The sequence below is a fragment of the Pogoniulus pusillus genome, chromosome 28 (assembly GCF_015220805.1).
Source record: "Pogoniulus pusillus isolate bPogPus1 chromosome 28, bPogPus1.pri, whole genome shotgun sequence".
NCBI classification, from domain to species: Eukaryota; Metazoa; Chordata; class Aves; order Piciformes; family Lybiidae; genus Pogoniulus; species Pogoniulus pusillus.
The window spans coordinates 14,274,793-14,298,893 of NC_087291.1; the positions used below are offsets into that span (position 1 = coordinate 14,274,793).

Genomic DNA, 24,101 nt, shown 5'->3' on the forward strand with positions numbered 1-24,101 from the left:
CCCCTCCCTTGTTTCTCCCCTCCCTTGTTTCTCCCCTCCCTTGTTTCTCCCCTCCCTTGTTTCTCCCCTCCCTTGTTTCTCCCCTCCCTTGTTTCTCCCCTCCCTTGTTTCTCCCCTCCCTTGTTTCTCCCCTCCCTTGTTTCTCCCCTCCCTTGTTTCTCCCCTCCCTTGTTTCTCCCCTCCCTTGTTTCTCCCCTCCCTTGTTTCTCCCCTCCCTTGTTTCTCCCCTCCCTCTCTTCATTTCAGAGTGCTTTCCCCCTCCTTTTTATTGTGGTTTGGCATTCTGTTATTTGCATAAGTTGATGCAATAGAATTGAAGTAACCTCTCTTTCAATTCAGTAGAGGTGTTTGTTTCCTGCCCAAGGATTTGTTTTGAAAACTTGGGTCTTACTTTCTCCTCACCTAATGACAAATATGAAGAGGAAGTGTAAGTGCTAACCTTCTTGGAAAGCACATTTCACAGGAAATGGAGGCTATTTTCAAGCAGGAAGGGAAAGTGTTAATTGTAACAGGATGATGCTGAACATAATTACCATAGGAAGTTATCCTTATGTAAGTTAAATTATATCAAGGAGGTATTTAAATAGAAGAAATGCAAATTGTGGCAGAGAATAAGGTACATTTTGCTAGTGTAACTCAGTGGTTGTGTGAACACACCCTGTTATTTTGGTGGTGTCTGAATTCTGATGCTAAAACACCTTGAAACATTTCCCTTGTTGGTGAAATGTAACATGCACATAATACTGAGGTGTTTGCTTTCAAAATTACTTCATTTAGCTAAGGGATTTTCTGTGTTCAAACTCCTGAAGCAGAGCCCCAGAAATCCCAGTGGATAGCAGTCTAATGGGCAGGGATGAGCAAGACAGCAGCTGAGGGATGCCATCAAGATGAGGATAGTTTTCATTTCAACCATGTGGCTAAGTGCTCTTGCCACATGGTGCCAAGTGTGTTCTGTAATTCCAGATGAGTAGAGTGCTCTGGCAGCTTAGCTCCACTGGGCCCTTTGAAAGCATCAACATTTTTCCCTGACTTCATGAATTGTGAAATAATTGAATTCCCTTCCTCTTTCCTTGCCTGTCTATTAGCTGTTCATATGGCTAGGGTAACAGTTTGGCATCAAGCACAAAATAAAAAGCTATTTTGTGGAGCTATCACTAATGTAAACTCTGTTAAAGCAGTATCTCCTCTAGAGTTAAAAATCAGGCCCAGTGCAGTTGTCATCTGATGGAGAGCTGCAGGCTTGCTGCTGAACAACCTCGTTCCCAAGCATCCTTGCACTGCCCCAGTCTTGTTTAATGACCCTTCAGCTCATTCATCATCCTACATGCCAAAGTAGCCTAACACCTCCTAAACTGGGCCAAGTGTCATTCTTCTGCACAGTTTAAAACTTACACTTACAAACTTATTTTTGTGACTCCTCTGTTTTGGAATTTGCACTTTTCCTGTGCCGATTTCCTGGTTGAGAGCCTGTGCCAGCTCCCACTAACATCACCACTGGGTTTATTCCAGTAATTGTTTTGAATGGAGAGCATAGGAGGAGTCCTCAGTTAAGCTGATTTTCAACAGATTAACTATTTGCTGGTTCTTTTAGCTGCATTTTGTTTACGTGACCTGTAGTTATGGTGCCACTGCAGTAAACATCCATTTTAGCTGTTACAATATTACATAGATCTTTGTGAAGTAAGAGGGAGTGCAATGGTGGCAGACATCTTCCTGGAAGTCTGACCTTCCAGATTTCTGTAGCTACCCATCTCTCCTACTTTGTACTTGTAGTTGGAGAGATGTGTTTTTAATAAACTGTTTGAACAGCTACATGGATTGGATGGCCTGGAAACAGTTTCCTTTGGAAGCATTTATTTTCCTTTTGTTTGACCCTTGTTAATAGACTCTCAGTTAAGCATAGTTGAGGTAATAGCTAAAGGACTTGTAAATGCAGTCTTCAGTAACATCTAAGGTTGGTTGTTTTATTACTGCTGTGGTTAAGGTGTGTGAAAGTGAGGACTGAGAAGTGAGATCTGGAGAGTTTATCGGAAGAGAGCTCATTTGATTATCTTCATGGGGGAAGATTTAGAGGCTGAGATGAATATTACAACTAACTCTACAAGGGCCTTTCTGAACTGGGAATGGTTCAATGAAGAGGTTGATTTACCTCAGCTTGTGCTTCCCAACATCATGGAACTGCATTCTACCACTCTCAGAGGCACATCTGGACTATGGAATTTAAGAAACTCAAGGGTTTGGTTTTAATTACTTCAAAATTGTGTTTTCCCTTTTATGATGTTGGTGAATGGAGTGATTGAAATATATTTCTTTATAGTTTTAAAATGATAGAATTGTGTAACAATGAGAGGATTGAGAAGTGTTTCTCAGATGCAAGCTAAAATTCCAGTACTGTGCTGCACATATTTTACTTGGCTTCAGTATGAATTTATGTGTGTATTAATCTGTGAGATATTTCTTCCCAAATAGATTTGCTTTCTGACTGTACCTATCCTTGCAATACCAGATATGTCATTTCTCATTTGGCATCTGATAATATTCTACATGTTTGGAACCTTTCACATAGAACTATTCTAATATCACAGAAACGTTCCAGTTGGAAAAGCCCCTCAGGATGACCAAGTCCAACCCATATCGCTACTCTACAAGGTGCACCCTAAGCTGTATCCCCAAGCATCACATCCAAACGACCTTTAAACACATGCAGGGTTAGTGACTCAACCACATCCCTGGGAAATAGCAACATAAGTAGGAAAAAAAATAGTAAGCTAAGTTTTATGTGTGGAAGGAAGACAATAAGGGCTTCCTCTGTAACTTGGAGAGGAAAATCCCTGCGGAGCATGGAGCCTATTATTGTTACTGTCTGTTGAGATAGAGAGTAACAAGCATTAAAACTACTTCCATTATTCTTTTTAAGGTAATAGATGTTCAGGAGTTCTAAGACACATTGTCCTGTTCTCTATCAATAGTATTGCTGAATCAGAAGAAATAATAACAGCTTCTGGTTGCAAGTATGAATTTAGTGGGCCAGACCAAGCCTAAGTATTGTTGCACTCTCTTTGATGAAAAAACAAACCAAAACAAAACCAAAACACCCAACAAACAAGCAAAGAGGTGTGGTACAAAAGTGTATCATTAAGCAAATATTGTTATTTGGACCGAGGAAGACAAGAAGTAATTAGTTAACATTGCACTGTGTGAAACATGATCTTAAGTTTCAGTTGTTTGATTTAATAGTTTATCCCTGGAGTGGGCACTGGATTAGTCCCATTACTATTAAAGGCTTTATCATACATCAGCCAGCCACTTATGGCTTAATGTAGGTAACTACAGAAATAAATAACTTTCTGGTTTAGTTTTCTTTTTATTGCATTTATTTCTTTCTTTAGTTATTAAATTTTAAGTGTTAGTTAATTGTTTCAACTATGGCAACGACACACTTTTAAATAGGTAGGAGAACAGTAGATTGGCCCAGACCTGGAGTGTGGGGAAGTGAACAATGGAGGCATGTTTTCATTAGATTAGAAATATTATTCTTTGGAACTCAAGGTGCAAATTATACCGTGCCATAATGTTCTTTTCAAACACACAAGATAAAATTTGCATATCTAAATTGGATCAGCTTGAATGGGTTTCCCTGCTGTCTCACCCCTCAGCTGCAGCCTTTCTGAAATGGCCTGCAGGTGGATCCAAACAGTAATTTTTAAGCCTCTTTTTAAGAGCATCTCTGAAAGAAACAGTTTTTTTTTTCCCTTTTAGTTTTATATTGATTTCTTGCAGTGAGCATCAGCAAAAATTCTTCTACATCCATTTGAGTATAATCTGCATGATAATTGGAGGTTTAAATTTAATTCTCTTTACACTAGCCTCAAAAGTAACAATTGTTTCATAGTGTGAAAATACCATTAGTGGATTTTTTTGGTTGGTTGGGTTGTTGGTTTTGTTATTTGGTTGGTTGTTGTATTTGTGATTATTCTTTTTTGGGGGAGGAAGGGTTTGTGTTTGTTTTGTTTGGTTTTGGTTGTTTGTTTTAAGTGAAATATCTTACAAGTATGTATAATTTCTTAAATGTAAATGTAAGAGTTATTAGCATCCTGAGGAGGTCAGGAGGAGACCCTGCAAACTACTTCATTCTACGCTTTGGGTTTCTCTCCTGTTTTTCACAGGAGGCAAACCTACCAATATATTACTAATTCAGATTTCTCTTCTTTTCCACAAATTTCTTTCCTATCATTTGGATACTGTCCAGAGAAGGATGACAGAGCTGTGAGAGGCCTGAAGCACAGCCCTGTGAGGAGAAGCTGAGGGAGCTGGGGGTGTGCAGCCCGGAGAAGAGGAGGCTCAGGGGTGACCTTATTGTTGTCTGCAACTACCTGAAGGGAGGCTGTAGCCAGGTGGGGTTGGTCTCTTCTGCCAGGCAGCCAGCAAGAGAACAAGGGGACACAGTCTCAAGCTGTGCCAGGGGAGGTCTAGGCTGGGTGTTAGGAGGAAGTTGTTGGCAGAGAAAGTGACTGGCATTGGAATGGGCTGCCCAGGGAGGTGGTGGAGTCACCGTGCCTGGAGGTGTTGAAGCAAAGCCTGGCTGAGGCACTTAGTGCCATGGTCTAGTGATTGGCTAGGGCTAGGTTCTAGGTTGGACTGGATGATCTTGGAGGTTTCTTCCAACCTGGTTGATTCTCTGATTCTCTGATCTTGACAGATCAATCCCCTCTTCTCCCCCCCCCCCCCCCCCCCCCCCCTTAAAACCGTTTTAGTTCATTTCATCCATCAGCTCAGCTGATTTGGTGTTCATTTGCTTTCATTCCTGTCTTTGACTTAGAACAGAGAATCAGCAAAAGGAATACTTTAACTTCTGAAGACAACAGGGCTACAGGTCAAGGAGAATTCTTTAATTCCTGAAAAATAAAGTTTAAAAGTTCCAAGGGGATTATTTTTTTACAGTGTTTCAGCATAGGTGCATTTTGATTTATGTGGAAAAAGAGAAGGTGTAGCATGATCTTAGGGTACAGTGCTGCCTGGATGTGCCTCTAAAAATCAAGGAAGGGATGACCTCAGGCTTATGCCAGTCCATCTATGTTTTATTAGCTAGGTGTGTATTTCAGCAGTGAAATCTTGTGGGAATAAGGACTATGCTGTGATGTCCTCATGCTCTGGTTAATGAAGAGAGAGGAGCTTCAGTGCTTTTGAAGTCAGCAGAGCTTCTCCAGACCCTGTCCAAGGTGCTGAGCACTGGAACTGGTCTCAGTGTCGTGAGCCGGTATTGCACCTGCCGCGGGCTTCTGGAGGGCATTGCTCTTAGTTCGAGGTTGTGTTCATGTGGGGTTTGGGGCTTTTTGATTTGTTTGGGGTTTGTGGGTTTTGTTGTTGCTTTCTGTGGTGTGCTGGTTTGAGGCTATTTGGAATATTTTAATGAGAAAAAGATCAGGCTTGATTGGATCCTGAGCTACCTGATCTAACTACAGGTGTCCCAGCCACTGAAGGGGGGGGGGGGGGTGGACGGGGGGGGGTGGACAGGATGACATTTGAGAGTTCCTTCCAATCCACTGCATTCTATGATTCCACATATAGTTCTGGTTATACATTGATAAAGTTTGTTTGTCTTGTTCTTGCCAAAGTAATTTGAAATCTGATGAGAACAAGCTACTGCTGTATCCCATAATGATGATACTCTTACCTGTCAGAAAACAAAATTATTCCTGACTGCAGTTGATATTAACATTCCATGTTTCTTTGAAGATCATAGTAACCGTTTTATTAGATCCAAGTGATATTTCAGGAGAGTGATTGACCAGGAGTCTAATGACTATGTCTAACTATGACTACCACAATAGTTCTTCTGCAAGAGTACTTTAAACATCACTGGAGGAGAGCAAGGAGCAAGAGCTATATTGCAGTTGTTTGGGGGTTTTATTTATTGGATTGGAGGATTAGCTTTTAGGGAATGCAGTAAGGTCTAGGTGTTATTTTTTGTTATGGAGAACATAAAATGTCAGCATTTTGGAAGAAGATTCTGACTGTGATGGGGAGAGGGGAAGATGAACACTAGATGGTGTAGTGCTGTTGTGCTCCATTTCTTCTCCTGTCACTTGTTGATTCATGACCTATGATGATGTTCATGACATTATAACAAAAGTGCATATTTCCAGAGGTTGCATCATGGACACTGTGTTGGATCTCTGAAAATAGAGGAGCAGAATGATTTTATGTGAGAGTGTCAGCTTCGTTTAGGTGATTCTTATATATGTTAAGATATTTGGAGACAAAACAAGGGGGGATGGCCTGAAGCTGAGACTGAGGAAGTTTAGATTGGACATGAGGAAAAAGTTTTTTGCAGAGAGAGTAGTCAGGCACTGGAATAAGCTGCCCAGGGAGGTGGTGGAGTCACCAACTCTGTATGTGTTTAAAGGTGGTTTGGATGTGGTTCTTAGGGCTATGGTTCAAGGTGGGTCTTGTAGAGTAGGGTTCTAGGTTGGACTTGGTGATCCTGAAGGGCTTTTCCAACCTGGTTGTTTCTGTGATTCTGTAATATGTTTGCCAAGCTATAGGTGTGGGTTTTTATGGCAAGTCTTAGGCAAAAAAAATCATCATAGTTTTAACATACTGTAATGAAATTTGATGTTACTACCTTTCTGGCTAAGCCTTAGTCTTTTAAACTGCATTTATGGTTTATGACAATGCTGAAGTGTTACAGTACAGCAGACTTGGCCTAAATGTCCTCATCTCCTTTTAGATCTGTTGAAAGTATTTACCATCAGACAGAATGTGGATTATTAGCTCCTTAAGGAAATCAGAGTGCAGAAACTATAATTAGAAAGGAAGTGGTTGCTTTGCTGGAAGATGAGAAATACCTTGAAAGTTTACAAATAGTCTCTGTGAAAAACTGATTTGTCTGTTTGGAAAGGAAAAAAAAATCATTTGCTTTGCCACAGTGAAGCTAATTATTCTCAACACACATTAGCTATGTCAAATTGCAAAACAAACATTAGACTTTGTATGTTGCAGGAATTAAAACACCATCAGTTGAGTTAATGGATGAATATGATCTCATTTTTGCAATGCAGTTAAAGTCAAAGCCATTTAAAGAACTGTTGCAAAAATCATAATTTAGAGGGAAGGCAAACAATAAAGCAAATGTTTACTATCTATTTTAATTACTTTCTGCTTAGAGGTATGCTTTGGGTTTATTTATTGTTTGATTTCAAGTTCTTTCTCTTAATGGTGAAAGAATACAGTGGCTAATGGTCCATTCTGAAATCGATTGAATACAATCATCTCTACTCCATTATACGAAGCCAACAAAACTCATCTAGGATTGTTTCCTCGTGATATCATCTGAAGATTCACTACTTGTAATTGCAGGTTAATGTAAGGATAGGAGTGTAAAAGAGAATGTGGAGCACAGAAGAGAAAGAAAAATCCTTCAGATGTGGAAAAACCGAGACTGATATTTGAATTATGGTCTGAAGATGTGAATGCAATGAAAAAGCCACTCCCTACTCACATGTTAATTGTTTCCCCTTCATAAAATTGCTTACAAAGAGAGCACTACAAAAATCTTTTCTGTAAGAGATCTCCTTTCGGCTTTCCTAATGCTTGGTGAAAATAAGAAGTGACAATAAAAATAAGACACTAACAATTCTTGGCCAAAGACAGCACAGGTTTTCTTTTTGCATGCATGTAAGACAGAGAGGAAGATTGATTTTCTCCAGAGATCCAAGATAGGTGGTTCTTCCCTTTGTCAACACCATATATGTACCTAGGAAATTTAGGATGTGCAAGTCAGAAGTCTTGACTCTAAGAGAGGCTGGGAACCTTCTGTGCAGTTCACCAGTTCCTTCAGGAAGGAAAATAAGATCTTGGGAGCTTAGAAGAAGCCTTACCAAATTGCCTATACCCAACACAGAGTATTTTTTATTAGAGATCATTGTATTCAGCTCAGTAGAGTGAAGTTGTATACTAAAAAATTCTGATTCATGAGATTAGCAACCAGGCAAGTATCTTGTTGGCTGTCAGTCAAGCAGTTTTGACAGGCAGAGAGGGGCTTTGGTGTTAAGCATATGGTTGTTTAAAGCATTTGAGATAATGAAGGGAAACACAGAATTGTTTAGGTTGGAAGAGGCTTTTGCAATCATCAAGTCCAACTCCTGTCTCTAAGCTTGAAATCTCACCTCTACTGCCAAACCACTGTTGCTAAACCATGTCCCTAAGTGTCACATACACATGTCTTTGAAATACCTCCAGAAGTGGTGACTCCACCACTTCCAAGGGCAGCCTGTTCCAATGTTTGATAACACTTTCTGTAAAGAAATCTTTCCTGATATCCAGCCTGAACCTTCCCTGGCACAACTGGAGGCCATTCCCTCTTGTCCTGTCTCTTGGTGCATGTGGAAAGACTGAATCCTGTCAGGGTAATATTCTGCTGTGGCAACTTCTTAACAGATTTATTAAGTTGTACCTTACTTGAGACTGAGGTGCAATATGCCCTCCTATTTAATTAGTTTCTATGTTTAGGGTGTATACAGAGATCATATAATACTTAAATTTCTAATGCATGAGCTGCAACAAGATATAGGCAAACTTGTCAATGTGTTCTGCTGACAAATGTGTATCTGTGAGAAGGAGGAGAAACTGCAATTGCCTGAGAATTCAACATGTAGTTATCCACCAAGGCCTCCAAAGCAGGTTGCTTATAATGACTTTCTAGTAGCTTTGGAAGGAAGCAGAGTATATTGTTTTGTCCGTTTTATTCACCTTTATTTATGAAAAATGCTAAATCATTTGGGTTTTTTTACTTGATACAAAAATTACTAAGATAGCTGAGCATTGAAAATACCTCCTGGAGTCACTTTGTGTGATGGAGACATTAATGGTGGAGCGTACATAGGAGTGTCTGGAGGTAGAGGATGATGTTTGGCTTACTGGTGGGATTATTTTAGCCATATATTACCAGAACTGCTATTTTCCTTTCATTATATGAGACATCTGAGAAGAATTACCTTCTACTTGGGCACCAATATGTCAGGCAAGCATCTGCAATTAGGTGTAATTTTACCTGTATTTATACACAGATGCTAAGAGGATTTCAGCTGATGGAAATTGCTTTGCTGGATTTATCACTTTTGCATGGAAAAGAGTATTAAAATGGGAAAAATATGTTTAGCATTATGATGAAATTGATGAAATGAGGTGTATATTTGAACTGAAAAGTATATTAAAACTGAAAAGTATATTAAAATTGAAAATTATGTATATCAAAAAGTATTGAGATTCCCAGCAAGAGTGGTCAGGCATTGAAATGAGCTGTCCAGGGAGGTGGTGGAGTCACCAACTCTGGGTGTGTTTGAAAGTCGTTTGGATGTGGTGCTTGAAGATGTGGTTTAAGGGTGCACTTTGTTGAGTAGGATTATCCCTTGGCCTTGGTGATCCTGAGGGTCTTTTCCAACCGGACTGTTTCTGTGATTCTGTGCTTTCTATATCCCATGCCTTTTGTTCCACAAGTAAAACATATTCATCTCTTTCCCTGCGCTCAGCATCATCCAAACATTGCTGTTGTGCTTTCAAAGTCATACTTAAGGTTTCTCAGTGGTCCTTGCTGTGTTTCATCTGTGTAGATTAAACTTTGTTGTCTCAGGGAAGCCATTCTCCATTCATCTGTCTGCCTGGATGGTAACAACTGAACTCAATTCTGATCTGCAGACATCTGCTTTTCAAGTTTTTATGCTATTTCAATAAAAATGCCATCACTAGGAAGACTCTTTCTGCTTTACTCCCCTCTTTCTTCTGTAAGCCATATATCAAAGTAAGTTGTCATATACTCTGCCGAGAGTATAAAGATACCACTGTCAGTTTTTAAGTCCAAGGTTAGTTTTGAATCTCGTGGGGAAAAGTTATGGAAGTGCTAGAGCTGCCACTAACAGCTAATTGGGAAGGTTTCCTCTCGTGTTCAGGTACACAGGTAGAACAGCCACTGGGGAAAAATGGCCATAATGTCTTTTGTCACCATAGGGAAGAACTATGGTGTCAATTTAATGATTTTTTCCCTCTCCCAAAGGTGCCTGCAATATATTATTAATGATACAGCTTAGTTCTGTCTTAGGGTTTGGTTACTTAGCAAATTGCTGCTGAACCCTGATCATTAATTGAATATGGTTTAAATCTCACCTTGTCAGAGTGGTGTGAGATTCTTTAATCAGTTTCCTGAGGCTGTACTCCTCTTGTTTATTGATATGTTGGAGTCAGCATAAACTGTGCAGCTGTACTTTTGGCCAGCTAAGTTAGTACTCTTAAGAAGTTAACAAATCATTAAAAGCTGCTTCCAGCTGTATTGTGTTTGTCACTTACTACTGAGCCTACCTGTTTCTGGAAACCATTAAATACATTGGCTAAGAGAAAAGGAACTCAGTGAAACAGCAACTTGCTAAACAAAGCAGCCTCGGTTAATTTTGTTATTAATTTGTATTACTTAAGTAATCTGAGAATTGATAACAAATTGTTTAAATGATTTATGGCTCGAAGAAGAAGACCAACACTTCCCTCCTTGAAAATGGAAATTGGCTTGTCAGACATTGAGATGAAGAATGATCAATCAATAGGATTTTAATAAGGAGAAGGCTTAAAATTGACTGAAGGTGGCTTTTGTTTAAAGGTGATTTGGTATGTGCAAATTACTAAGCTCTCCCTGGAGAGGATTTTCAAAGACAATAATGGGCACTGATTTTCCTTTGTTTATTCCATTCTCTTTCTGTTCCCCTTGCCAGAGATTTCCGTACTTACCTCTTCATTGTGTCTTTGAAACATCTCTGCCTGCTTTTAAGGTCCTGTGAATTATTCTATGTATTTGCATTTGAAATTCTCATTTTTAACTGTTATTTTTCTCCAGTGAGCATGCTGTGTGGCTGAACTTACTTTCAGTTCATGTTAGGCATAGGGACTCACTGGGTTTAGAAAGACAAATAACAAAAGAGTATATGCACACATTGGAGGGACAGAGTTGACCTGGAAGTCCCATTAAAACCCTACCTTTTGGGCTCCTGTCAAAAAAATCCAGATAATGAGCTTGGTGATGGAAAATGGGCAGTTGTGGTCATCTGGATTGGTTTGTTATCTCTATTAGTGAATTCTCTATTGAGCTTTCTGAAAGCAAGGTAACTCAAGTTAGATTGAAAAAGCTCAATTCTTAGAGTAGTAGGTTGGTTGGTTGTGTTGGTTGTTTTGGTTTGGGCTTTTTACTGTGTAGGTTTACAAGCTTTAGATTGTGACAAATGTGTTGAGAGTAAACAGAAAATAGCATACCCACACAAATTGTGGTTGTAGAATAGAATGGTTTGGGTTGGAAGGGACCTCCAAAGGTCACCTAGTCCAGTCTCCCCTAGGTCAGGTTGCTCAGAGCTGTGTTGAGCTTCACCTTGAATATCTCCAGGGATGGGGCCTCAACTACCTCCCTGGGCAATCTGTTCCAGTCTTCCAGTACCCTCATGGTAAAGAACTTCCTCCTAACATCCAAGCTAAATGAATTCTTCTCTAATTTCACACCACTGCCACTCGTTCTATCACTGCAGGCTTTTGTAAACAGTCTCTCTCCAGCCTTCTTGCAGGCCTCCTTCAGGTACTGGAAGGCTGCTATTAGGTCTTCCCTGGAGCCTTCCCTTCTCCAGGCTGAATAACACCAGCTCACTCATCCTGTCCTCATAGGAATCATAGAATCAGCCAGGTTGGAAGAGACCTCCAAGATCCTCCAGTCCAACCTATCACCCAGCCCTGTCCAATTACCTAGACCATGGCACTAAGTGCCTCATCCAGTCTCCTCTTAAACACCTCCAGGGAGAGGTGTTCCAGCCACCTTTGTGGATTCCTCACAATACTTTTTTCTCCACTTAGGTTTTTTTTACCCTGATTTCAAACTGTTTTCTTAGCTCTTCTTCTCACTCTTTCCCAAGCTTTCTCTCTTAGCTTTATGTACCTACCTCACTTTTGTGGCCAATCTTAGTGTTCTTTTTAATCCCTCAGTACTCTGTAAGCAAGTGCATAATGACACCTCAGTTCCAGTAGATGTACTAATTGTGTGCAGAGAATGCTTTTTAGAAGTTATGATAAGAGGACACCTTGCTCCCAACAGAAGCACAGTTCAAGTTTCTTCCCCAAAGTAGAGGTTATGAAAAGCTTTTAAGTAGAAAAAAAAAATCACCACTTTCATGCACTTATTTTGTTCCTTTTTTATTAGCAGACACACACATACAAAAAGTGATTGTCTCTCTTCACTGAAATCAGTGGGACTGAGGTGGACACAGTTTTAATGTGTTTTTCTTGGCTTTGGCTTTGTCTATAATATTACTATGAAACTGCAAATTTGGCAGTCATAAGAAACCAAACTTGAGTCAGAGTAGTGATGCAGACTCACTACTAGCCTCAAATATAATTAGTATTTGTGATTAGAATTATGTTGTACCAGTAGTTTCTGCAAGAGAAATTTCAAATGCTAGACTTGAAGAAGCTCATGAGAATCTCAAGCATACATGAAGAAGAATCTCTTTGAACAAGCTGGGATGTCAGTGCTGATGGCTTACCAATTAAAACCCTATGCTGTATTTTCCTGATGTACAGCAAGTTCCACCAGACACTACTAAACTGATCTGTGAATGGATGAGAAAAGGTTGAGTGCTTGAATTCTCAGTAGAGATGACACCTCCTGATAGGGAATGATCCCAGACCCTTTTGCAGCCAGGTCTGACCTTTGGAAAGGTTCTGCTTCATGCAGTTGGCTGTTGAAGCCAATGTAATTGGGACAGAAAGGACAGTGTTCATTCAGAGTTTAAAGCTAGAAGGTGGAATTAACTGATCTAATCTGACCTTCTGCAATTCTTTGGGCTGCTGTGTTTCACAAAGGTATTGATCTGTTTAGCCTAGTAGCCTCTCCTTGGTTATAATCTATCTTTAAGTCAAAACTCCTGTTTTTCTGACAGACAAAAATGGCAAGTGCACTGTTTCACCAGGTAGCTTGATGCAAAGCTAGATGGATTCCTTGATAAATTCATTGATTTCTTCTTAAATTCCTCTAGCTTGAATATCTTCCCACAGGCAGTTATTAATATACCTTCTGGTGGTACAATAATGTGCCTGCCTTCTTACAAAGTATACTTTCTTTTCATGGATGATCCATGCCAGAGACGTTGATTGTTACCTAGCAAAGGGGTCTACCAAAATTGCAAAAGCCACATGTTAGCCTAAGCTGAGAGGATTACTGAAACAGCAGAACAGAATGAGAAAAGAAAACAGAAAATACCACCCACCCAACCAAAGCAAACCGAAACCAAACCCTCAAAACAATACAACCACCATCACCAAACAAACAAAAAACCAAACCAAACCAAAAGACCAAACCAACAAAAAACCCCCACACCCTAAAAAGCCCAAACCAACACAACCAGCCAACCAGCCCCAAAACCAAAAGGCTAAATTACTTCTTTTTGCAACTGAAAAAAGTCATCCCTGAGCAAGGATGTAATGGCTAATAAAAAACTCTTCCGTCCTGGTGGATTCTTTGATCTATTTCCAACACCCCTGTCATGGGCAGGGACACTTTCTACTAGATCAGGTTGCTCAGAGCCACACCCAGCCTGACCTTAAAAGCATCCAGGGATGAGGCTTCCACCACCTCTCTGAGCAACCTATTTCAGTGTCTTACCACCCTCATGGTGAAGAACAGCTTCCTAATGTCTAATGTAAATCTTCCTTCTTGCTTGGATCTGTTCCTCCTAGTCCTGTCAGTACCCAACAACCTAAAATGTCCCTCCTCAGCTTTGTTGTAGTCTCTTTTTCATAGAATCATAAAATCATAGAATCAACCAGGTTGGAAGAGACCTCCAAGATCATCCAGTCCAATCTAGCACCCAGCCCTGGCCAGTCAACTAGACTATGGCACTAAGTGCTTCATCCAGTCTTTTCTTGCACACCTCCAGGGACGGTGACTCCACCTGGGCAGCCCATTCCAATGCCAATCATTCTCTCTGGCAAGAACTTCCTCCTAACATCCAGCCTAGACCTCCCCTGGCACAGCTTGAGACTGTGTCCCCTTTTTCTGTTGCTGGTTGCCTGGCAGAAGAGCCCAACCCCACCTGGCTACAGCCTCCCTTCAGGTAGTTGCAGACAGCAATGAGCTCTGCCCTGAGCCTCCTCTGCTGCAGGCTGCACACCCCCAGCTCCCTCAGCATCTCCTCACAGGGCTGTTCTCCAGGCCTCTCACCAGCTTCGATGCCCTTCTCTGGACATGTTCCAGCATCTCAACATCTCTTTTGAATTGAGTAGCCCAGAACTGGACACAGTGCTCAAGATGTGGCCTGACCAGTGTTGAGTACAGGGACACAATAACCTCCCTTGTCCTACCTCTCCTCCATATATGTTGTATATTTGCTAACAATCACAGTGATACTGAGAATACCTGCAAAGACAGTCACTCTGGCAAAACCAAAACTATTTGTTCTACTTGCCTGAAAGAGGTGGAAATTTGCTGGGATTTTTTTGTTTGCTTGTGTGTTTTGTTTTGTCTTGTTTTTTAATTATGAGTTTGAAAAGTGTATATGACATAAGATCATTCTGTGAAAGGGTAGAAACAAAGTCTCTTAACCTTCTTATGGAAGAATAAGAGGAACCCATAAATAGGATAATATGACATGGTCGAGTGTGACACCTAGAGGCCGTCTGCTTAGCATCCCTAAAGGACAACGGAACTACAGGTTTCGCACAGCACATTTAATTTTGGACTTGCTGCCAGATTTTGAGAGGTAAAGTACATTGATGCATATGAATATTTTCTTTTGGTTTCAATTTTTGGGCTTGAGGAAGGGAGCTGCCAGATTTTGAGAGGTGAAGTACATTGATGCATATGAATATGTTCTCTTGGGTTTTAGGTTATTCTTGTCTAGCACAGTTTTTGTGGCCTCCCTGACTGCAATCCCTAGCATTGACATGATGAAACAATGAGAAGATTTTTAGTGAGCATGGTGAGGAGTGCTCAGTGCTCTGCAGAAAAGCCTAAAAGACCCCAGGACAACTTATTCAAGCCTAAAGTTTACAAAATCTAATAACATTCTGGAGTGATTTAGGCTATACCATAAAGAATTCTTGTAGTACAGTTGATCCTGGAGGTCCTTTCCAACCATAGCGATTCATAGTGGTTAGATGCTGTGCTGAGGATTTGGTTTAGTCAAGGACTTGTCAGTGTGAAAATAATGATTGGAGTCGATGATCTTGGAGGTCTTTTCCAATCTAAGAAATTCCGTGCTTCTGTATCTGTAGTAAAATATCTGCAGGAAAACCCAGGCTCTCACAAAATGCAGAACTAGAAGCCTATGAGTTTCTGTTGGAGAATAAAGAGAAGAAAATGAATTTTGATCTATAATAGGGATTATTTAGATCATGTAAGAGAACAGACCACACCTTTCTATCTTCTCATTTATAAGTTAGGGGTACAACCATGCCACTACATCCCATACAGGGGATGTATGTCCCATACAAAAACATCCTAACACAGTGACTGCTCAGATCAGTAATATGAAACATTTAGAGTGGTTTTCAGCAATGCGTGGCACTGTATTAGCTAATGAATGTTGGCTGTGATAAACTCATAACTCTAGAGTTCTTAGCTTGGAGAGGAGAGGAATAAGGGGTGACCTCATTCATGATTATAAATATGTAAGGAGTGAGTGCCAGGAGGATGGAGCCAGGCTCAGCTTAGTGATGCCCACTGACAGGACAAGGGGCAATGGTGGAAGGCGAGGCAGGGGAGGTTCCATCTGAACCTGAGGAAGGATTTTTTCCCTGTGAGGGTGACAGAGCACTGGAACAGGCTGCCCAGGAAGGCTATGGAGTCCCCCTCTGTGGAGATATTCAAGAACCACCTGGATGCATTTCAGTGTGATCTGCTCTAGGTGATCCTGCTCTGGCAGGAAGGCTGGACCAGATGATCTTTTGAGGTCCCTTCCAGCTCTTGACATTCTGTGATTCTATCATTTGCCATTAATATCTGAGGGGAAGGAAAAACTTCTGGAGATAAGTCAAAATGTGCAGAGTTCAGATGAGGAGGACTTCGAATTTTCCACATGAGAAGGAAAACATTTCTCATTTTTTAGAATTCAGATTATTTTTGTGATGTCCTACTGCTCACACAGATCAGAGGATACAGTTGTAGAGTTTCTAGAATGTCTTCTGTAGATCTAGAAGGGTGAACTGAAACTTCTAACTTAAGCAGACTCAAATTGAAGGTGGGTGGAAGTCTTAGTGGACACATCACCAAGTATTGTTGTCTCTTGGAACATATGTGCTGTATTCGTGTTATACTCTGCACACTGTGACTTTTCTGCATGTAGAAGGAAAACACACACAGAATAGAAGCTAATATACTCCTGAAACTTTTATTCATGGCACCTCATAAACAGGGAAGGGTGCTTGCATGGAACTGTCTGCTAGCAGAGGAACACCAGCTGGGTGATTCCGTTTGGCAGGCAGCTTTTCATACCCAGTGGCCAAGAAATTTTATCTCTTGTTCTCATTTGTCTTTCCACTAAATAAAAGCAGTGAAGGCAGTGCATGTTTGTTTTGTCAGCCCCTAACTGTTTAATGCTAGGAAGCATGAACCAAGTAATTCCAGTATTTCATGGCTAACTCTGCCTCATTTGCATAAAGGTCTTTGAGGTTAGTTGTATTTCTTCCTAGGAAACAAAAAGGTGCTCGCTCTTCAATCTCTTGTGTGAGCAGTTTACAAGCCCCATATAGCTGCTGTGCCTCAAATAAATAATTTTATCTGAATAAAAGTCTACTGAGACTCATATATTGGTGCCCCAAGGTACCACAGTGACACGATTATGTTAGTGGTACCAATACTAATGATGATTGTAGTTTATTCCTATGCTGTAGAGGTTTCTTTTCAGAAGTACTTAACCATTTCTTGTGGAATGTCTAAGTCATAAACAACCAATAAAATACAATCATTTGGTGTGTACCAGAAGATGGGTTGCCAGTGCAAGCTAGAAATAATGGCTGCAGTGTTAAATGAGAGGGAGGTCCTGAATTCCCTGTAGCAAAGAGGCAGAAGGTCAGAGCATGTTGGATACACTGGGGTGGAAAAGGCATTTTTTTCTAGAGTTTTTCCCTAGCATTTTTTTCCCTTCACAGCAGTTTTGTGGCTGAGGCATGATGACAGCAGCGGAAGCTTGGAAGTGAGATACGTTGCCTCTTGTATCCAAAGTCTAACTCCTGCAGTTAGGTTGTGTAGGTGTCTCTGTCTGCAGGCATCAGCCTACTCTTTGGTCTGTGGTTTCATTGGCCTTTCCCAGCCCTAATTAATAGAAGTTGAGTGTCTGCACTGCAGAAATCACCTAAGGTTTGCCAAAAACAGCTCTTCAGGAATCCTTTTCTTTTCCTTCCTTTTTTTCCCCCTTCCTTTTTTCTCCCCTCCACCCCCAGATAGATTTCCATTCATTCCATTCTGTCTCTGTGACATATTTCTGAACAACTTCAAATGCACCATAGCTTCTTATTAAAAATAAAAAGGGGTGTGTGTGAAATTATTCTTTCATAGTTAATGGATTTTTGATCAGGAAAAAAAATACTAAAATTGATTTTTGATCAGGAAAAAAATACTAAAATTGATTTTTTAACAGGAAAAAATGCTATAACCAAAAAAAGATGTATGCAATTATTTTAATAATGCCTATTTTTGTGTCATTTTAAAAGGATGTGGTCCTGTAGCTGCATAAACGTAAGGAAACATTTGAGTGTATGTCTCGTGTGTGCTCACCCCCCTCTCATGAGATTGCTTTGTTCTGCTGTCAAAACCCACTTTGATTCATTGTGCCAACTACATGGATGATCTGTTCCCTGATGATGTTTCCAGATGATCTGTGTCACGTACAAAATATTTTCAGAGGCTTTCTTTATACATTCATAAAAAGTCTAGGTGGAAACCATAATTTGTAATAACTCTGAAGAGGGTAGGCTTTTTTTTTTTCCTCTCCTGGTTACTCTATAAACTTCCCCCTGGTGCATAGCTCCAGCAAAAAGCCAGCATTTTCACTCTCATTTTTTCCAGTATGTAAGTTCTGTATGTTTTCTTTTAGCTGGGCAAGTCAATAAACCCATTGCCACAGATTTCCTGATGATGGTAGAACTTTTTACAGCCCATACATTCTTAGTGTAGTTTTTCATAGATGATGAAGCTGGCATTAATTTTAGTAGGTCAGATATTCGAGTCCCTCTACATAGCATGTAATACACTGTAGGCATGACTAACTTAACCCCAGATTTACCTGTGAAATTGCTATAATTCTATAAACTCAGAGAGCATTTGGATTTAGAGCAGTATTCTGGCCAGTTCAACAAAGCAAAGACTTGAAGGGGTTTCTGTGCTTCCTCAAGTGAATACAGTATGATGTAGCAGAAGGGAATCAAATGTGCATCCAGAAACGCTTTAGCTGAGGGTAGGATTCTGCATCAGGATGCTATAAATTTGTTAAGATCATGGCTTTCTGTGTAGCCCTTATCAACCTATAATCTCCTGATTGTTGCCTGTTTTTCAACAGCTGAGGAACAGTAATCCACACTTGCTTATCTCTCTTAATCACAGCCTCACGGTGCTAGAGCTCCCTGAGCCTTTAATTCCCTCTTAGAGGCGTAACAGAGTGGAAAGTAAACAAAGATGAATTTGCAACCTTCAACATTGCTAATTTGCTCTGATGTCAGAATATTTAAACAGGCAAGGACTTGGGAATTATTTGATCACTGCTGATTTTAATCTAATGCATGTGAAAAGGCTGAGGCTGGGAAGGTTGTGCAAAATGACAGGCGTCCCAAGAGGGGCTGACTGAAGGTTTCTTTAAACAACAATAGCTCCATCATTTTCCAACTCCGAGTCCTGTGTGTTCCTACTGTGTGGTTTTTGTAGCTGTTTGCATTTTTAATGAAACTTTCTGAACGTGGTATCGGTTTTCTGGGAAATCTCTCATTTGCTTCCCCAGTTCCTAGGTGTCTGAAACCTGATCTTTGGGCTTGTTACTGCATCTGTTCAGTGGGTGGTGGGTGGGTGGGAGAAAGATCCCTGTTTAAAGAGCTTTGTCTCTCTCCACATTTTTGTATCATCGTGACAGCCTAATGTATCCTGAATACTTTCATATGTAAAGCTCTGTCTCTGGTTTAAAAATGATTGATGACTTGATCTATGAATTACTTTGAATTACACAGTTGACATTTATGCATGTATATATGTGTACATACTTGCTGGATGGGAGAGGATCTTATCTTGTGTTCCATGCACACCTCATCTACCCCAGAGGTGATGTGCTTACATATAGATACACATTATCATATGCACACATTCATCTTCACTCACAGCAGACAGCTATAGGTTATGGAGCTTTGATAAATATGCAAGGCAAGTTAGTGATGTATTTATTATTATTAATTATTATTATTATTGTATTTTCTAGATTTTCTTCTGTTTCACTTCATAAGGTTTTAATTATCTCTTTACTGCAGGTGTAATCAGGATTTTTTGTTGTTGTTGTTTACAAAATGGTTAATGCAACACACATTATTATCAGGACAAAAGTCTGATGCTCTCTTAATTAATATATATCACTCTGGTTATCTCTGTTCTGGTTGCATGACTTTTGTTTCTGAAGCATGTCTGATGATGATTTCTTTCTTCTTAGTGTGTATCATTTGGGATATTCCAGGGAGAGACGTGTCTGGGAAGCCAGCCTTTTACAGTCGCTCGCTGCGTTGAGATTACAGCACTGGGCTATTTGTGTTTCTCCTCATCCCTGTTTCTCTGTCTCTCACTCTCTCCAGCTGGTGTAAATGACTGCTCCTGCCTCCCAGAGCAAGATAACCTGCTCAGTCAGCTGGAGTCCCCTGCGGACAGCTGTCTCGCTTTTAGCTGATGGAAAACTGCAACTAACCACTGAATGGAAGAGCGTGGAGCAGCAACCATTCTAGCAGCAGCCGCCGCTGCAGCAGCAAGAGCGAGCAAGGACTCTATTGTTCCCTGGTGTTAAACAGTTTTTCCTTTTCAACTGCCATGCACAACAGCGGGAGAGAGCTTTCCAGTCCCCTCCTCCCCGTGAAGAAATTCTGAAGAGGGAGAATATCATTTGAAGAAGGTTTGGTGGCCGTGCCGTGGGGTTTGCGGGCGGCAGCAGGCTGCTGGAGGCATGGGGTTGAGCGAAGGGAGCGCTGCTCTCTGCCGCGGTCCAGGGCTTCCCCCCGTGCCAGCCCGGTGCGCGGGAGTGCTGCTGCTGCTGCTGCTGCTGTTGGCAACCTGGGACGCTCGGGCACAAAGTGAATTCCAAACTTCCTCGGTGTATTTGTGGAAGACCGGTAAGTCAGCATGCTGTGTTAACACAACAGCAGCCTCTTTATTTTCGCTTGTAAGCACTAACCTTTTTGTTTGCTTTGTGTATGGCAGGAGATAAAGTTAAATCTAAATCACTAATGTTTACTTACAGGATTAAGGGGGGTGGGGGGAAATAAATAGGTCATCTTGCAGGATTCCATCGTCCAAGCAAATATGGCAATTAAAAAAACCAACACCACATTTGTGACTTAGTGGCACAGTTGCTGGGATCTCTTCTGTATTTTCTCTGTTTCCTGAGGATTTTAATTTTGTTTAATAGCTCTGTGTTGTAGGTAAATATCAAAGGTCAGGGCAGTAGTGCCTGTCCACAATAGGAGGGAACATTTGTAACAATTGGAGTCAGCAACATTAACAGTGCTCTAAAAATATTGACTTTTCCCAAGGAAAGATGTAATTCAGCATGCCTAATCTTTGTGCTCTGTGCTGCCATGTAATATATTCAGTGTGGTAATTGATGGGGAGTTGGGTTTGTTAAATTTAGGTTTGTTGCACGGTATATAGGACACGTGAAAGCTAATGATGGATTAGGTGAAATAATCCAAGTGATGCCAGATCTCATAACCGAAGAGCCAAAGGCAAATAGGCTATGTGGATTCATCACCACACCAGATAGATCATTTCCTCTGCTTTGATACTAATGAGTTACGTGTCTGTTTTAAGGATTGCATAGTCATAACAGTGTTCCAACCTCAACTTTGCATTGAAAAATCAGTGGGTAATTGTCCTGTGTCTATTAATACATTACAAGAATTCAGAACTTTAGCAGTGAAGAATGTGTACTCTTTAATTGTCTAGGACAGTTTGAGTTGCTGTGTAAGCAGTGCCAAAGTCTCCTTTAGGAAATTTCAAGTCTCAAGCCAGGATATATTTCACATTGGCTCTGGCAATTGGCTTCTTCCCTCTGTGTTGCCAGGACTAAAACAGTTTTGTTTAAAACCTGCTTTTCCATTAAAGGAAATACAGCAGTAGGAGAGAGTGAAAATTAATCATTTGTCTGAAAAACAACTTTGAGAAGACAGTCTCTTTCCTGGATGGAGGGCCCCAGCCTTCTGCCACAGAAGCAGATCAATTTACAATTACAGTGATATCCTGAATTTTTTAAGAGGCTCCATCTATCCAGCAGCTGAGGGAGGAGATTAAAAGGAAATTCATTTAAACAAGAAGACAAGCTTTCCAATAACACTGGAAAGAGAAATCTGAAGGAGGGGAAATCCTTTGCAACTTTCACTTCTGCCTGAAAGATGGGTCACACAATGGCATTTGAAGCATTGTCAAATTCAAACTGCAGGCTTCGTTTTCCTTACAGATTCCTAAATGTTCAGCACACCCTTCAGAAAAGAAGTTAAAATAAGTGCACAAGTTTATGCAGAAGCACAGGAATAATGTAGAGTTTTCATCAAATGTTCTGCATTTTCTCTTAGTTGCTAGGCATTGGTAGAAAAAACACTCCACAGCTTTATTCTGTCTCCCTTTAGTAGATTGTATTTAAAACTGTGAAAATAGTAACACAGGGTGAAAATAGAACCATTCTAGTTCATAAAGACTTGCAAACGTGCACTGTCAACTTGCTGTGGACTGAGCTCTTCTTTCTTTAGAGCACAGGTGCTCTGAAGTCGCGTCAGTTAAACCATGGAGAAGGAAAGTGGGTTGGCTTTTATTTTCTCCCTCTTTCCTCCTCCTGGGCTAAGATGGCTCTTAAGAAACTTTTGTTTAGAATAGATGTGATCTAATTAAGTTGCCTGATGAAGAGCTGGTTCTTCCTTCAGCTTTTCTTCTGTGACCTCTCTCATCTGTTTTGTCTGCAATAAGGAATAGGGAGCTGCAACTTGTCTGCGATAAGGAACTGTTCCCTCTACAGTTTTTAATGTAATAATGTCAGTGAGTGGATGATAATGTGGTAGAAAACAAGTCAGAGTGTCTCTTTTCAAGCAGTGACTGGCAAGATGTGTCAAATAAGGTAGTGCATCTGTGTTGGGCTTCTGATGAAATCTTTGTCCTCTTTGTCTTAGCTGTTTATTAAGTTTTGCCTGTTTTTCCCCCACCCCTTCGTGGGAGGTTCTAGAAAGTGAGTTAGGAGAATCACTGCTCAGTGATCTGAAGGGATATTTAGTATGGGTTAAATAAAGTTCAGCTGAGGTACCAGAGGGGATGATAAAACTGAACAATACTGAGCTCATCCAACTCAGTATTTTGCTTTTCCTGCTGGGAAGGAAACAGGTTGGGGGAATGTGTGGCTAAGACTGCATCTAGGAAATCAGTTTGATTGGGACTTGTCACAGTGATTTTTATTTACATTTTAAAAGAAACATGCTGAGTTGTTATTGAATTTAGTTTGACATCAACTTTTGTAAGTGCTTCTCATGACTTGCATATGCCTTGTTCTTATGTCTAAACATTCCTGAAATGATGTCTTGGATGTATGCTGTTCTGTGTCTTCTATACTGCTTTACTGCATTGTGTTTCCTTAAGCCTGTCCTTGACAATGCTCAGTTATGAGGTTCGAGTTGAGTCATTCATTCTCCTACAAAATAACAGTTGTGATGTCTGAGAGAGTTTCCTTGTGCTGTTTTGATTTAGAGATTGTATTTTGCTTTATGGGGGTTGATTTATTTTTGTTTGTTGGTTTTGGGAGTAGGACAAGAACATTCTTCTAACCCAAATTTCAACTGCTTACTTCCAACTTAGGAAAACTGTTCCTGCCTGTTTGGGTCACAGCAATCCCATTATAAGCTACAGACCTGGGGATGTGTGATTTGTGATTGGAAAGCTGCAACTTGGAGAGGAGCCTGGGGGTATTGGTTAACAGTTGACTGAATATGAAGCAGCAGTGTGCCCAGGTGGCCAAGAAAGCCAATGGCATCCTGACTTGTATTATAAACGCTGTGGCCATGGGTGAGGCCACACCTCAACTACTGTGTTCAGTTCTGGGCCCTTCACTACAGGAAGGACATTGAGGTGCTGGAGCATGTCCAGAGAAGGACAGTGAGGCTGGTGAATGTCCTGGAGCACATGGCCTGTGAGGAGCATCTGAGGGAGCTGGGGGTGTTGAGTCTGGAGAAAAGGAGGTTGAGGGGACACTTCATGGCTCTCTACCTTAAGGGAGGTTGGAGTGAGAAGAGGACAGCCTCTTCTCCTTGGTGTCAAGTGGCAGGACTAGAGGAAATGGTTTCAAGCTGCACCAGAGGAGGTTCAGGCTGGGTGTTAGGAAATGCTTCTTCACTGAAAGGGTTCTCAAACATTGGAATGGACTCTCCAGGGCAGCGGTGGAGTCATTGTCCCTACAGGAGTTCAGATGACTTGTGGACCTGGCACTTAGGGACATGGTTTAGTGTTGACCCTTCGGTGCTGGGTCAAAGGTTGGACTGGATGATCTTTAAGGTCTCCCCCAAGTGGATGTATTCTGTGATTGCCATTCTTCTGTTTACTGCTATAAAAATAGGAAGTGTGTGTAACATTCAAGCTAACCATTTGCAGGTCCCTTCTAATCTCCATCATCCTATGATATGTAACCCATCACTGAGTGATTTCTGCTTTGGCTTTGAAGTTTTGGCTTTTGTAACTTTTTTGATCTCCTGTGAGAAGGGAGATTTGCTGCAGCAATCATGGTGTGCTTTGTAGATCTTCAGCATTTTGAATGATTCACCCCACTGATGTGAGGTGAACACTCTGCCAAGTGCTGGGCTTTGGAAGTTGAAGG

General features: G+C 40.9%; 1 protein-coding gene across 1 annotated transcript in view; it reads left to right on the forward strand.

Annotated features, from left to right (window-relative positions):
• The window catches only part of THSD7A (thrombospondin type 1 domain containing 7A), a 278,576-nt gene that overhangs the window by 50,481 nt on the left and 203,994 nt on the right, over window positions 1-24,101 (forward strand). Inside the window, exon 3 of the mRNA XM_064166895.1 lies at window positions 19,840-20,367. Within this exon, the coding sequence (XP_064022965.1) occupies window positions 20,202-20,367 (166 nt within the window). The 5' untranslated portion in view covers window positions 19,840-20,201. The remainder of the gene's footprint in view (window positions 1-19,839; window positions 20,368-24,101) is intronic.